The sequence below is a fragment of the Pteronotus mesoamericanus genome, unplaced genomic scaffold (assembly GCF_021234165.1).
Source record: "Pteronotus mesoamericanus isolate MK-2021 breed Mesoamerican mustached bat unplaced genomic scaffold, CSHL_Meso_final scaffold_118, whole genome shotgun sequence".
Taxonomy (NCBI): Eukaryota; Metazoa; Chordata; class Mammalia; order Chiroptera; family Mormoopidae; genus Pteronotus; species Pteronotus mesoamericanus.
The window spans coordinates 11,165,603-11,181,631 of NW_026555301.1; the positions used below are offsets into that span (position 1 = coordinate 11,165,603).

Consider the following 16,029-nt stretch of genomic DNA (forward strand, 5'->3'; position numbering starts at 1 on the left):
CTGCCTCAGAAAGACAGAATTGTTGAGTATCCAATGAGTATTCTATGTAGATCCCCAGTTAAATCAACTGGCTCATACTTACAGAAAAATAAACTTCAAAAACATCATTTAGAAGGTCAGACCCCAAAACTGTCGTATATCTTTTGCATCCTTTTGAACATTTACTTTATAAGTGTTTCTTATTTTTGTATTCATATTCCATATGTCATCTTTAGGGAAATTTATGTTATCATAAATTGTCATTTGAATAAAACAGAGTGTTATTTAGTTTTAAGGCCATATAGTTACAGACTTTAGAAAATTAGGATTAAAATGAAACGATGTGTTTAAAAGGATTTGACAAGTGTGCATACTCTTCTTACCAGATTGAGTTTTTCATGGGAACTGCTAAGTGTAGATAAGGGTGATTTTGACCAAATTCTTGGTGTAACTGATTTTCTGATGCAGTGGTGCCAAATGCGACCCCCTGCTGTGGATATGCTTGTTTGCAGAGCAGTTCTTTCTTCCTCCCAACCCCCATGTAAGCTGGTTTAGCTTATGTGGTTTGATGGCTGTGACCCTGCTCCAAGGAGTAAAGTGACCACGGCCTGATCAAGCACAGCATCCCATCTCCTCCAAATACATGGGTTCAGGGATTGGCATGTGACCCAGTCAATCAGAGTCTTTCCAGGGACTTTTGATGGAGTTATAAGGAAACAGGCTCACTTTTTATCTGTGATCATAAGCCATGGAAGCAATCAATCAAAAAAAGATGGTCAGTAATGTTGAGAGTAGAAAATATCAGTGTCCTGATGATGCTGGTTGAACCCCCACATCTGCCTGAAGCAGTTTGTCCCCTCAGAATTTCCAGTTTCAAGATTCAATACCGTCTGCATTTTTGCTGGAACAGATTTGTGTTGGGTCTCTGCCATTTGGCACCAAAAAACAAATATATCACCAATTCTATGACACAATAACTTAAGCAGTTTATCTCCAAACAGAACTACTACTGATTTAGTCTCAAGGATTGATTGTAATATAAAGCTGAGAATGTCCAGAAAGCACAACTAAAATATAAAATCTCAGGTTAACTTCAGCATTCAAAGACTCTGCCAGAACATGCTTGACCTTGGGCCATTATGCTCAGTGTCCCTTGCTTCTGACCTCCCATACTTTGTTTTTCCTAAGTTCCTAAGAAGTTGGAGCCTTGAAAGTATTTCATTTATTGTTGTTTCTTTTCATTATATAAGTAAGCAGAAAAAACAAAATGAAAAATATCCATATACAGACATAGCCAATTATAACACTATGATTTTTATTCAATTTTTAAATCAAATAGAAATCACTCTGTTTTTAGCATTTTTACCTTTAATTCTCTCTCTCTCTGCCCTCGCTCCCTCCCTCTCCCTTCCTCTCTCTCTCCCTCTGTCTCTCTCTCTCTCTCATTTTCTTCTCAGCAAATTTAGAAGAGCAAACCATTCCTTTCCTCATTCCTCACTCTCACCACATGCACTGGGAGAACCTGGCCAGACCATTAAGAAGTATGTAATAATGACCCACACCTCCACTCCAGGATAATTCAGTGGGCTGCAACCCTTTTTAAATTAATTAGACAAGGAATCCATTAGACTGAAGTGATCTTAATGTCTCAGTGACCTATATAAGGAAACCAAAACCAAAGCCTGTAATGCCTCAAGATGAAAAAAATTAAAACCTAAGGATAACCAATAACAAACAGCTAACTAGACTTTAAGCTCAGTCAGACAAATAATTTCCTTGCTTTACTTCTATACCATTTCCATATAAATCTTTCCTCTAGCTCCCGTCAATAGAGCATTCTTTTTTAAAAATATGATCTTTATTATTTTTCCATTATCATTTAGTCCCCTTATACCCCCGTCCCCCAGCAATCACCACATTGTAGTCTATGTCCATGAGTCCTGCTTCCTTTTTGCTTAATTCTTCCACCGCCTCACTTCCCCTTCCCCACAACTAGTTGTCATCTGTTCTCCATCTATGAGTCTGTCTCTGTTTTTTTTTGGTTTTTTTTTTGCTTGTTAGTTCAGTTTGTTAGGTTCCACATATGAGTGAAACCATATGGTATTTGTCTTTCTCTGACTGGTTTATTTCACTAAACATAATGTTCTTCTGGTCCATCCATACTGTTCAAAGGGGAAAATGTTCTTCTTTTTTATGGTCAAGTAGAATTCCATTGTGTAAATGTCTCATAGTTGTCTTATCCACTCATCTGTTGATGGACAGTTGGGCTGCTTCCATATCTTGGCAATTGTAAATAACACTGCAATGAACATAGGAGTGCTTATGTCATTTCAAATTAGTGCTTTGAGTTCCTTTGGATATATCACCAGCAGTGGGATTGCTGGGTCAAAAGACAGATCCATTTTTAATTTCTTGAGGTATCTCCACACTGTTTTCTACAGTGGCTGCAGCAGTCTGCATTCCCAACAACAAAGCAAAAGGTTCCCCTTTCTCCACATCCTTGCAAGCACTTGTTTATTGACTTATTGAGAGCCTTTCTTACAGGTGTGAAATTGTATCTCATTGTGGTTTTTATTTGCATTTTTCTGATGATTAGTAATGTTGAGCGTCTTTTCATACACCTGTTGGCCATCTGTATGTCTTCTTTGGAGAAGTGTCTATACAAGTACTTTACCCATTTTTTAATTGGGTTGTTTTTATTTTTGGTTTTGTTTTGTTTTTGGTGTTGAGTTTTGTAAGTACTTAATAAATTTTGGATATTAGCCCCTTATCAGATGTATTGGCAAATACGTTCTCCCATTCTGTGAGTTGTCTTTTTATTTTGTTGATGTTTTCCTTCACTGTGCAAAAAATTTTTAATTTGATGAAATACCATTTGTTTATTTTTTCTTTTGTTTCCTTTGCCTGGGGAGATATAGCTGATAAAAAATTTCTATGACCAATGTCCTAGATTTTGCTACCTATGTTTTCTTCTAGGACTTTTGTGGTTTCGAGACTAACATTTGCCTTTTATCCATTTTACATTTAAAATGAATGTAATGTAAGAAGGTGGTCCAGTTTCATTTTTCTGCATGTATCTGTCCAATTTTCTCAACACCATTTATTGAATAGACTATCTTTAGCCCATTGTATGTGCTTGCTTCCTCTGTTGAATATTACTTGACTATAAAAGTGAGGGTTTATTTCTGGGCTCTCTATTCTGTTCCATTGATCTAGGTGCCTGTTTTTATGCCAGCACCATACTGTTTTTATTACTATGGCCTTGTAATATAATTTGATATTAGGTAGCGTGATTCCTCCAATTTTGTTCTTTTTCAGGATCTCTGTTGTTATGTAGGGCCTTTTGTGGTTCCATATAAATTTCTGAAATATTTGTTCTAGTTCTGTGAAATACATCATTGGAATTTTGATAGGAATTGCATTGAACTTATAGATTGCTTTGGGTACTATGGATATTTTAGTGATGTTAATTCATCCTATCCATGAACATAGTATGTGTTTCCACTTATTTTTATCTTCTTCACTTTCTTTCTTCAATGTCTTATAATTTTCTGAGTACAGGTCTTTTACATCCTTGCTTAGATTTATTCCTAAGGATTTCATTCTTCTTGAAGCAATTGTGAATGGGATTTTTTTTTTAATTTCCCTTTCTAATAGTTCATTATTGCCATATAAAAATGCAACTGATTTCTGGATATTAATTTTGTGTTCTGCTGCTTTGCTGAATTCATTTATCAGTTCTAGGAGTTTCTTGGTGGAATCTTTGGGGTTCTCTATGTGCGGTATCCTGTCATCTGCAAATAAAAACAGTTTTACTTCTTCCTTTCCAATTTGGGTGCCTTTTATTTCTTCTTCTTGTCTGATTGCTGTGGCTAAGAATTCCAGTACTATGTTGAAAAAGAGAGGTGAAAGCGGACATTCCTGTCTTGTTCCCAGTCCTACAGGGAACACTTGTGGTTTTAACCCATTGATCATGATTCTGGCAGCGGGTTTGTCATATATGGTCTTTATTATGTTTAGATATGTTCCCTCTATTTTCATTTTGCTGAGAGTTTTGATCATAAATGGGGCTGGATTTTACCAAAAGCTTGTTCTGCATCTATTGATAAAATCATGTGGTTTCTATCCTTCATTTTGTTCATGTGGTGAATCATATTGATTGATTTGCGAATGTTGTACCATACTTTCATTCCTGGAAAAAATCCCAGTTGATCATGGTGTAGGATCTTTTTGATACATTGATATATTCAGTTTGCTAATATTTGGTTGAGGACTTTACCATCTATACTTATCAGTGATATTGGCTTATAATTTTCATTCCTTGTAGTGTCTTTATCTGGTTTAGGAATTAGGATGATGCTGGCCTCGTAAAATGAGTTCGGGAGCCTTCCCTCCTCTTGAATTTTATGAGATCATTTGAGAAGGAAAGGTGTTAGTTCTTCTTGGGATGTTTGGTAAAATTCACCTATGAAGCCATCTGGTACAGGGCTTTTGTTTGTTGGGGGTTTTTTGATTACTGTTTCAATTTCATTAGGTAGAATCTATCTATTCAGATTCTCTGATTCTTCCTGATTTATTTTTGGAAGGCTATATGTTCCTAGGAATATTTATTTCATCCAGGTTGTCCAGTTTGTTGGCATATAGTTATTCATAATATTTTTTTATAATCGTTTGTATTTCTTTGGTGTCAGTTGTTATTTCTCCTCTTTCATTTCTGATTTTACTTGTGTGGGTCCTTTCTCTTTTTTTCTTGATGAGTCTGGTTAAAAGTATGTCAATCTTGTTTATCTTTTCAAAGAAACAGCTCTTGGATTTATTGATCTTTTGTATAATTTTTTTAGGCTCTTTCATTTATTTCTACTCTGATCTTAATTATTTCCTTCCTTTTACTCACATGGGGCTTTGTTGTTTCAAGTTCCTTTAAGTGTGAAGTTCGGTTGTTTATTTGAGCTTTATTTTTTTATTTTATTTTATTTTTTTGTTTTCTGAGGTAGGCCTGTAATGCTATGAATTTTCTTCTTAGGACTGCTTTCCCAGTGTCCCACAGATTTTTTATCAATGTGTCCTCATTTTCATTTGTTTCAAGGTATCTTTTGATTTCTTCTTTGATCTCATTTTTGACCATTCATTGTTTAATAACATGTTATTTAGCTTCCACGTCTTCACATGCTTTTCAGTGTTCTTCTTGTGCTTGATTTCTACTTCCATAGCATTGTGGTCAGAGAAGATACTTCATATGATTTCAATCTTCTTAAATTTACTGAGACTTGTTTTGTGTCCTAGCATGTGGTCTATCCTAGAAAAGGCTCCATGTTCACTTGAAAAGTATGTATATCCTGCTGCGTTGGGGTGAAATACTCTGAAGATATCAATTAAATCCATTTTATCTAATGTATCATTTAAGGCTGCTGTCTCCTTGTTGATTTTCTGCCTGGAAGATCTATGCATTGAAGTCAATGGGGTGGTAAAAAACCCAAATATGACTATATTTCTGTCAATCTCTCCTTTTATCTCCATTAAGATTTGCTTCACGTATGTTGGTGCTTCTATGTTGGGTGTGTAAATGTTTATGAGGGTTATATCCTCTTGTTAGATTTTCCCCTTTATTATTATGCAGGGTCCTTCTTTGTCTTTTACTATAGCCTTGGTTTTAAAGTCTATTTGGTCACATAAGTACTGCTACCCCAGCTTTTTTTTCTTTTCCATTTGTATAAATATCTTTTCCATCCTTTTACCTTTAGTCTGTGTTTATCCTTTGATCTGAGATGGGTCTCTTGGAGGAAGCATATATATGGGTCTTGTTTTCTTATTCATTCAGCTGCCCTCTGTCTTTTGTTTGGAGCATTCAAGCCATTTACATTTAGGGTGATTATTGATAGATACATATGTAGTGCCATTTTATTGTTAGACTGTTTTCATTGGGCATTTTTCTCTCCTTTCTCTTTTCTTTCCTCTTAAAGCAAGCCCTTTAACATTTGTTGCAGTACTGGTTTGGTGTTAACAAACTCCTTTAGCGTTTTCTTGTCTGGGAAGCTCCTTATTTCTCCTTCTGTCAATTTTAAATGATTACCTCGCTAGGTAAAGTAGCCTTGGTTATACGGCCTTGCTTTTCATCACCTTGAATATTTCACACCATTCCCTTCTGGCCTGAAATGTTCCTGTTGAGTAATCAGATGCCAGTCTAACTGGTGCTCCCTTGTAGGTAATTACCTGCTTTTCTCTTGTGGCTGTTAGGATCCTCTCCCTATCTTTAAGCCTTGTCATTTTAGTTATGATGTGTCCTGGTGTAGGCCTCTTTGGGCCCAACTTGTTTAGGACTCTCTGAGCTTCCTGGACTTGTGCGACTTTTTCCTTCACCAAGTTAGGGAAGTTTCCAGTTATTATTTCTTCAAATAGGTTCTCAATCCCTTCCTTACTCTCTCCTCCTTCTGGTATCCCCATGATGTGGCAATTGTTATGCTTCATGTTCAAGATATTTCTTAAGCTCTCCTCATTTTTTTTAAATTCTTTTTTCTTTTTGCTGCTCTGCCTGATCATTTTTTTCCTACCTTGTTTCCAAAACATTGATTCGATCCACTGCTTCATCTAACCTACTGTTTATTCCTCCTAGTGTATTATTTATCTCAGATTTTGCATTGCTTATTTATGACTGGTCTTTTTTCATGGTTTCTATTTCTTTTTTCATGCTGTTGTGTATCCTTATAATCATTATTCTAAACTCTCTGTCTCATAAATTGCTTACTTCCATTTCATCTAGTTCTTCTGGAGACTCTCTTATTCTTTCATTTGGGATATATTTTTTTGTCTTTCCATTTTGGCTGCTTCTTTGTATTTTCTGCCTTAGATGTTATACTAATCAGCTGTTAAACTGATCGGTTGTTAATCTAATCGATCTGTAATGAGCAGTCAGGCATAAGCACCACGGGGGGGGGGCACAGAGTAGGTGGGGCTATTGCTTCCCCTCAGGCTGTTGCCTCTTGGAGGAGAATGCTCTGCCTCAGAAAAAAATGGCCTCTGCCATATGGGGGATGACTCAGCACATGGATTCTGGTGGTTTTTTTCCTCAGTTCTCTCCCCAGAGCCACCAACCCCAGACTCTCCTCAAGCATCTTTAGTCTTCTCTGCCCATCCTTTGCCAGCACCCATGGTAAATGGCTGCAAATGAAATTTTGTGCTTTGTCTTTCTGCTTCTCCAGTTGTCTCTCCCTGGCCTATGGAACCCTTGCTGCTTTTCACAGTTTGATGTTATCTGAGCTTCTTGCAGGCTCTGGTGTTGTAGGCTGTGGAGTCCAGCTTGGGGTTTAGACCTCACACTTCTCAGGGGGAAATCCCAGGCTGCTGAAATATCCCTCTGGTATTTCAGTTGCTGCCAGTGGGAGCCCAGCGAGCCCTCTCGTGTCTCCTCCCCACTTTCTACCAGTCATACTGTGCCAAAGTGTTTTCTTTTGTCTGTCCATGGTTGTAAAGCTTCTTTCCAGCTAGTGTTCAGTGGGTTATTCAAGATGATCTCTCTACCATTTAGTTGTAATTCCAGGTTGGTTCTGGGGGACAGTTAGTGTAGCTTTCACTTACTCTTCCCCCATCTCGGATCTCTCATTATTTCAATTATTGTATACTTTGCTTCTGACTGGATCTTTTTTATGCTGTTGAGGTTTTCACTAAGTTCCTTGAGTATCCTAATAACCACTGTTTGAACTCTACATCTGATAGATTGATTATCTCCATTTTGTTTAGTCTTTTCTGTAGTTTTGATCTGTTCTTTCATTTAGGTCATGTTTCTCCATCTCCACATTTTGGCAGCCTCCCTGTGTTTGTTTCTATGTATTATGTAGAGCTGCTTGATTCCATGCGTTATGTAGCCTAATGTGGCCTAATGTAGTAGGTGTCCTGTAGGGTCCAGTTGCACAGTCTCCCCTACCAAGCTGGTACTCAAGGTGTGCTCTTTATGTCAGCTGAGAACACCCTCTTCTTGTAGTTGAGCCTTGATTGTTGTTGCCGGGTCAATAGGAGGGATTTACCCAAGCCAGTCAGCTGCAAGGATTGGCTCTGACCACTGTTCAACAACCTCTACTCTCCATGGAGGATCAGCTGTGCAGGGGTAGGGTGGTGGTGCTAACAATGTGGTCTGTAGCTATATGCTGGGTGCACATGGTCTGGGGTTTCTCAGGTGGTGCAGGCCAAGGTCAGCCCCCACAGTGTTCTGCCCGAGGCCACCTGCATGAGCACCAAAGCAATCTGAGATAGCTGCTACTTGCGTTGGGCTTGGAGAGTCCCAGGCAAAGCCAAGCTGTGAATCTAGACTGGCTGCTGCTAGTGCCAGGCTTGGGAAGAGGTATGAGAGCTTACTGAGGCCAGCTGTTGCTTGTTTGACAGGATTTAGGAAGTCACGAAGCTGGAGCCAAGACCAGCCATTCATATGGAAAAGTCACAGTTAGTTTGGCTGATCCGGTCAGTTGGGTGGGACGGTCTCAAGGGATCTCCAGGATGGGACAAATAGTGTTAGCCAGGTTGCTGGAGTCTCAAGTATGACACCCGCCTGCCAGGTCTGTGGCTCTGTGGAAGAGAGTTCAGAAAGGAGACAATGGCCTTACCCTGCCATTCTGTTTGGGAGAAAGCTGTCTCCCAATTCCCACCTTTATACCAAACCCTTCATCCCCATATGTCTGTGGTGACTTTCAAGCTGCTTCTCCAGTGTTGGAGCTTAGAGGGAAGGAGTCTGAGAAAGTTTGTGTGTGGGTTCTTTAAGAGGAACTTCTTGGGACTCCAGAAATTTCTTCCACTGACTGAATCCCTGCTGGTTTTGCAGCCAGAATTTATCATGATTTATTTCTTAGCACTGAAACCCTGGGCTGGGGTGGGGCGGGGCTGGTGTGCAGCTGGGACTCCTCATTCCCAAAATATCCTTCCTGAATTTTTTTTCCCCAGTGTGGATGTTCTGCATCTCTACCCCTCCTACCAGTCTGTATGGAAGTGGTTCCTTCAATTTCGTAGTTGTCAGACTTATATTCAACTCAATTTCTGTTGGTTCTGAGTGATGATTGTTATATATTTTTATTGTAATTTTGATATGATTGTGTGAGGAGGCAAATTGTGTATACCTATGCCGCCATCTTGACTGGAAGCTGGCACTTAATTACTTTTCAATTAACACCTTTTCTTATATACTCTTGGCAGTGATTTTCAGTAAATTTTTAAGTATTTTGTCAATTTCTCCCAATGATTTCATTGAGGTGTGGGTTTGTGATTACATTATGTCTACTAAATTAAATGAGAAGAATATCTTTCAACTTTTTTCTCTAATGTGGATTTTGAACTGTCTCTCTTTATTCAGAGCTTCTTGTTGTGTACCTCACAGAACTTTTACATGTAGTTTTAACAATCCTTACCGTTCTTCTTAGGAATGTTGCTAGATATTCTATTTTCTGTCGCTATTATGAATGAGACCTTTTCCAATAATGATTCCCAATTATTTTTCACTTAATTTAAAGGAAAATATCAATTTTTTGGCTATTATTCAGAATACTGTCATTTTGTTGAGTTCTCTTATCAATTCACACAGGTTATCCATTGATTTCTATTAAGATTCCAATTAGATTATCATCATTCACAGCCAATTAGATTATTTGGAACCTCCCTTCTCATTAGAAACGCTTATTTTTCCTTCATGTTACATGTTAAAGGTCAAAACAATTGCTTGGCTTATTTAGGTGAATGATTTTGTCTTAATTAGCAAAACAGAATATTCATATTCAAGCTTTATGCCAGACAGTGAATGTAACTTGACCTGGTTACCATTTGACCATTATCCCAAAAGTCAAGAGAAATGTCACCTATGATGGGTAGTTTAAAGGACATGAATTGATTCTCTGATAGTTTATTTATCCCTGGGTCAAAATAGATCATTAGAGAGCCACAATATTTGCTCCACATTTTCCTGCCCTGTCAGAATTCCCTTTGCAAAGTTGTTCTTTGCCTTCTTCCTTTGACTTATATCAGGAATAGTATAAAATCCCCTGAAAAATCTATTACAATTATTTTAAAGGATTTTTTATGCCATTGTGCATGCCATCACTTAGTAACTTAAATATAAAGAAAAGCCTATGATAGACATGACTTCAATACTACAGTCCCAGAAAGAAAAACAAAACAAACAAAAACAAACAGTATAATTCACTTATGTTGGATTTCAGGGTCCCTGGTCCTTCAAATTACACAATCTAAAGTGATTGTGTGGCTCACTAAGTTGTCCAAATGGGGCTCTGGTCACAGAGAGCTTGGGTTAATTTATTGAAGTCTGGGCCTAAATGTCTAAGCAGATAGTTTTATGTCAAAACTAGGCTTGTTCTTTCTGAAAAATAGGAAAAGTGAAAAAGTCAGAGGAAGATCTCTCTACAAAACAAAACGACAGCTGTATGAATTATTAGTAAAAGTCCATATATATATATATATGAAAATACAAATGCAACATAGTGAATCCAGAATCCTCTAATGGGAGTGTTTTCTGATCACATTTTTGGCTCCTATGAATAATTATTACCAGAAATAGCCCAATTAAAAATTGTTTCTGAATTTATTATAAAAAATATTGTCAAGAGCTTTATCCATTGCACAATGTCTCAAACTTAAGGTCCCAGGTGAAAAATTTCATTCAGGAGCTTAGTTACAAGAAAGCTTTATTTCCTTGTTCAATGCTTGTTCCTTTCAGGTGTTAACTTGAATTCCTTTTTCTCCCTCGACCACCTCCCCATTGCTAAGAAACTCAGAACAAAGTTTGTCACCTAATCAGAGCAATGATATGTGCCTCAGTGTTGACTTACTTATTTTTATGTTTCTAATTTCCTCTTACTAGTTGATTATCTTTATCATTAATCATTCCAAAGCTTTTGGAAAAAAGGCAAGTATGTATTGTGTTATGTTTGCTGCTGTTAGATGGCTGTTTTTAATGGATCAAATAATGTCTATGATCAAGATATTAAGGACAGTCAGGGAGGACACACGTTGGAAGTTGCTGGAGCAGTCCCAGTCCTGCAGTTAGGGATGAAGAAAGGGATGGCAACTCAGCTGGGTAAATGAAGAAGCCAGCCAGGTTCCTCAGGAATGGACTGGAGAATGCATGCCGCTTTAATGGAGGTAATGCAAGCCTGAATTCCATATTTTACAAATTTTAAAGAATCTCTAAAATGCAATATGTTAAAGGAAATCTTGGTTTTTGAAATGCTGGCAACTAGTTCAAATTCTTTAAAACAATCTGAACCAGCAGAAGATAGAATGGTGGTTGACAGTGAAAAGGGAGAAAATGAGTTGTTGTTTCATGGGTATAAAGTTATGGTTATATAAGATGAAAAAGCTCTACAGATTTGCTGTACAACATAGTACCTACAGTTAACAATACAGCATTGTACACTTAAAAACTTGTTAACAGGTTAGATCTCATGTTAAGTGTCCTTAGCAAACAAAAAGGAAAATGGACACACAGGGAAACTTCTGAAGGTGATGAGTATGTTAATTACCTTGGTTATGGAAATGATATCATGGAAATGAACATATATCCAAAATCATCAGATTGTATACATTGAATATATGCAATTACTTATATATATTTATATATTTTTTAAAAACACAAAAACTCTAGTAGTCTTCTCTTTTCCACAGTTTTGCTTTCCATGGTTTCAGTTATCTCCTGGTCAACTGCAGTTTGAAAATATTAAATAGAATGTGAAAGAAATAAACAATTCACAAACTTTAAATTGCAAAAACTTAATTCATTAAGTTTTAATTATTTTAAGTAGCATGATGATATCACGTGCCGTCCAACTCCATCCCACCTGGCACATGAATCATCCTTTGTCCAGCATTTCTACACTCTATATGCTCCCTGCACATGTCACAAAAGTGGCTTGGTTATCAGATTGACTATCATGCTATCACACTGCTTATGTTCAAGTAATCTTTACTTTACTTGATGATGGCCCCAAAGCTCAAGAGTAGTGATGCTGGCAATCAATATGCCAAAAAGAATCCTTTAGCCCTGGTTGGTGTGGCTCAGTGGATTGAGTGCTGGCCTGTGAACCAAAGGGTCACCAGTTTGATTCCCAGTCAGGGCACACGCCTGGGTTGCAGGACAGGCTCCCAGCAGGGGCCACATGAGAGGCAACCGCACATTGATGTATCCCTCCCTCTCGTTTCCTCTCCCTTTCCCCTCTCTAAAAATAAATAAAGTCTTTTTTTTTTAAAGAAGCCTTTAAGTGAAAAGGAATGTATGTATAAGAAAAAACACAATATATAGAGGGTTCTGTACTATCTGCAGTCTTAGGCATCCATTGGACAGACCAAGCCACCATTTATGGGCCAGGCCTGGGCCTTTGGGCTCTGAGACACCTGGGAACAGGTATCAGAAACCAAGTTACCAGGGAGACAAAACAGGAACTTTGCCACCAGAGAGATGATGTCACAATGGTGTCAAAGATCACAGTGACTTAAACCTCAATAATAAAGCTCTGAGCCTGAGAAAATCAGAGTTTTTGAGCTCTGTCTCAGATTTTGTGAGCACTGATTAGAAAAAAAGAGACCTGGATTTGAAATCTGGAACCACAGCCTTAAGTCTCAGTACTGCCACCAATGAGTCAGGTTGACAGACCCATGGGATGTCTTGAATCCTCCATAGCGCTCCCTGCACAAGAAGGTTAGATATATGTGAATCTTTCAGGTTCTTTATTTACAAAAATATCAGAAACCCCAAATGTATGTGCACATGAGAAATTTCCATCTTTAAATCATGTACTATACAGAACCATCTAAATTTCCAATGTCTCTGCTGACACAAAATGAGCTGAATTTTCAATTGTCAAGAGTGAGCAAAAAAAAAAAAAAAAAAAGAATCAAGATTGAAAAATAGGGGACAGCTGGACTTCCAATCTCCACCAAAGGAAATTCTAATATCACACCTTTCAAGAAAATATCAAGAAAAATATGGTCACAATATACATTCGTATTTTGACTTCTTTTTGAAATGGGCAGAGTTAATATTTATAATTTATAAGTAAGTGCCATTTGGACATACAATTTTGTTATACCCCTTTTTTGTAAAAAAAAAAATCACAAGTTATAAACAGCTGACTCTTTGCAATGCGTTCAGAATGCACTACTTTAATTCTGCAATGATTGTTTTGAGTTTTTCTTCAAGGGCGCCACAAAATTCACCCACCTTTTCTCCTTTTTTATAAAACTGAAAGGTTGGAATGGAAGTGATCTCATGGTCTTTCACCACCTCCTCACACTCATCAACATCCACTTCCAGGAACACTACATCCCTGTGCTTCCCAGACAGGGAATGGAAAAGGGGCTTGATGGTCCTGCAAGGCCCACACCATGTGGCTGAGAAGTCCACGACCACCAGCCTCTCCCCAGCCTCCTTGAGTGCCAACTCAAAATCCTGTTTGTTCAGGATCACTTTCACCAAGTCGACCTCTAAGAGCTCCACTGTTTCTTCTGCTGGGATGTCACCTTCTACAGGCTGAATGGTTTCTTCTGAGGGCTTGGGGGTTTCACCCTCCTTGAGCTGGATGGCTTTTTCTGAGGAGTTGGAAGTGTCATCCTCTTTGGGCTGGATGGTTTCTCCTGGGGATTTGGGGATGTCACCCTGCTTGGGTGAAATGTTTTTTTCTGGGGAGTTGGGAATGTCACCCTCCTTGGGCTGAATGGTTTCTTCTGGGGGTTTGGGGGTGTCACCTTGCTTGGGTGAAATGTTTTTTTCTGAGGAGTTAGAGACGTCACCTTCTTTGGGTGAAATGAATTTTGCTGAGCGCTTGGGGGTATTGCCCTCCTTTGGCTGGATGGTTTCTTCTGAGGATTTGGGGACATCACCCTGTTTAGGGGAAATGGTTTTTGCTGAGAGCTTGGGGGTTTTGTCTTGCTTGGGCAGGATAGTTTTGGCTGAGGAAATGGGTGTGTCAGCCTGCTTGAGCAGGATGGTTTTTTCTGAGAAATTGGGGCTATCAACCTGCTTGGGTGGGATGGTTTTTTCTGAGGAATTGGGGGTGTCAGCCTGCTTGGGCAGAATCGCTTTTGCTGAGGACTTGGAGGTGTCAGCCTGATTGGGCGGGGTGGTTTTTGCTGAGTACTTGGGGTTGTCAACCTGCTTGTATGGAATGTCTTTTTCTGAGGAATTAGGGGTGTTGCCCTCTTTAGGCAAGGTGGTTTTTCCTGGGGACCTGGAGATGTTACCCTGCTTCGGTGGGATAGTTTTGGTTGGAGAATTGGAGATGTCACTCTGCTTGGACTGCATGTTTTTTTCTGAGGAATTAGCAGTGTTACCCTCTTTGGGAAAGATGTTTTTTTCTGAGGAATTAAAGGTGTTACCTTCTTTAGGCAAGACGGTTTTCCCTGGGGAACTGGGTGTGTCACTCTGTTTGGGTGGGATGGTTTTTGTTGAGGTATTGGTGGTATCACCTTCCTTGAGCTGCAAGATTTTCGCTGAGGAACTGGAGATGTCACCACCTTGCTCAGGGAGGAATGTGTTCTCCAGCTGTGGAACTTTGGACTCCTCTGCAGGTATGTGTTGTATATTGCTGATGTCATGGACAGAGGCCTTCTCCTGGGTGAGGGCTGGATCCAAGAACTCTGGGACTAGGAGAGTCACATGGCTGGATAGAACCTGTGATAGTAGACTGTCTGAACAAAAAAGCAAATCTTTAAATCATGTACTTGCAAAAGAAGAAACAAAAATCTCTGATCATATGCTTCAAGGAACACTTGTGTCATTCTTAGAGCTCACAAATGTAATTTTATGAATGATGTAGAATTGATTTGAATAATCACATTCAACAGAAGGCCAAGCATCATGTGATTACATGTATCCTTTTTATAGGTTTTTTAAAACTACAATTTTCTCAGCTTACTCCTCCACTACTGCCCACTCCTTAAACACATAAGTCCCTTAAGGCAACACTCTTCCCTCCTCCTTACCATTAGGATCACCTTTATGTGTTTCTGCTTGTTTATCTGACCTCATTTTCAGTTCTTCTGGGGCTCCAGCTTTATAACTTTCCATTTCCAGTTATTAATCTATATCCACTCCTACTTCATAAGTGCTTCATCGTGAAGACTAGGCCATACCCTCCAACTTTTTCCAACCTATCCAACCTAACATCATATAGTGAGTAACACCTTATATTTGGGTAGTACTTCCAGGCAGTTTTCCCTCTCTGTACTTACAAGAGTAATATTTGAGAATTTCATGACAGCCTTGGTTATGGTGTCCGTCCTGTCCTTGAAGGCTTGCCAGGTGCTTGATGTACATTCATAGTCATTATTTCCTATAACACAACAAACTACTGAGGTAAGTACCATTATGATCCCTCACTTTACAAGTGAGAAATTTGAGCCTTAGAGAAGTTGTATAACTCGCTCAAGGTCACAAAGGTAGTATGTGGGGCAGGTTCCAAGCCCTCACTCTGAGTACTACACTGTGCTGTACTGTTTGCCAAATGTCCTGTCCAGGATGGGTAACTTGAAACCAACTTTTTCTACAATCTCCCTCTAGGATTCTCCAGCTCCAGCTTTCCCTTTATAACTCACCCACTGTAATCATCTACCAAGCGTCTCCTCCTAACCACATGAACCTCCTCTGCAAAGTCCTGCCTGATTGTCAGATGCCCTGTTTGAGCTATTTGGATGGGAATAGATTTTGACACAGAGGAATTCCCTAACTGTGATGAAGAAGTGAAAACCTTACCCTCCCGATCCTGGTAGATGGGAAACCAAGAGAACAGATACCCTTCTGCAGGTTGAAACCTTAGCGTAGATGCAGGTTAGAAAAAAAAACCTGAGGAAAGCTGAAAGCAGAATGAGGAATGTTTGCCTCATTCTCCAACTGGAAGGCCATTAAGGACCCACACCTACATGGACTCCACATCAATGCAGCCTGAGCCACTGGCTCAGGGTGTGACTGGACTGTTGGGTCTGGAGTAGGCTCTTGGCCCCATTCCCTTCCAGGCACATGCCAGGGCTCTGGAAGTCTTGCACACTCCAGAGTAGGGCTGCAAATGTTCT

The 16,029-nt window shown here is 39.0% G+C and overlaps 1 protein-coding gene across 1 annotated transcript; it reads right to left on the reverse strand.

Annotated features, from left to right (window-relative positions):
• Positions 1–13,120: 13,120 nt before the first annotated feature.
• Positions 13,121–15,028, reverse strand: TXNDC2 (thioredoxin domain containing 2). The gene is made up of 2 exons (XM_054587419.1): positions 14,944–15,028; positions 13,121–14,649 (listed from the first exon to the last, which is right to left on the reverse strand). Exons 1-2 carry the CDS (start codon positions 15,026–15,028, stop codon positions 13,121–13,123), a joined length of 1,614 nt encoding a protein of 537 aa, XP_054443394.1.
• Between the last annotated feature and the right edge of the window lie 1,001 nt (positions 15,029–16,029).

What these genes read in the sequence shown, in the direction of transcription:
- TXNDC2 (XM_054587419.1), bottom strand. Translation starts at nt 15,028, where the DNA reads ATGGAAAGTTATAAAGCTGGAGCCCCAGAAGAACTGAAAATGAGGTCA. An exon ending in ACATAAAGGTGATCCTAATG is followed by an intron (nt 14,650 to 14,943) that starts GTAAGGAGGAGG and finishes TTTTTTGTTCAG; the next exon opens with ACAGTCTACTATCACAGGTT.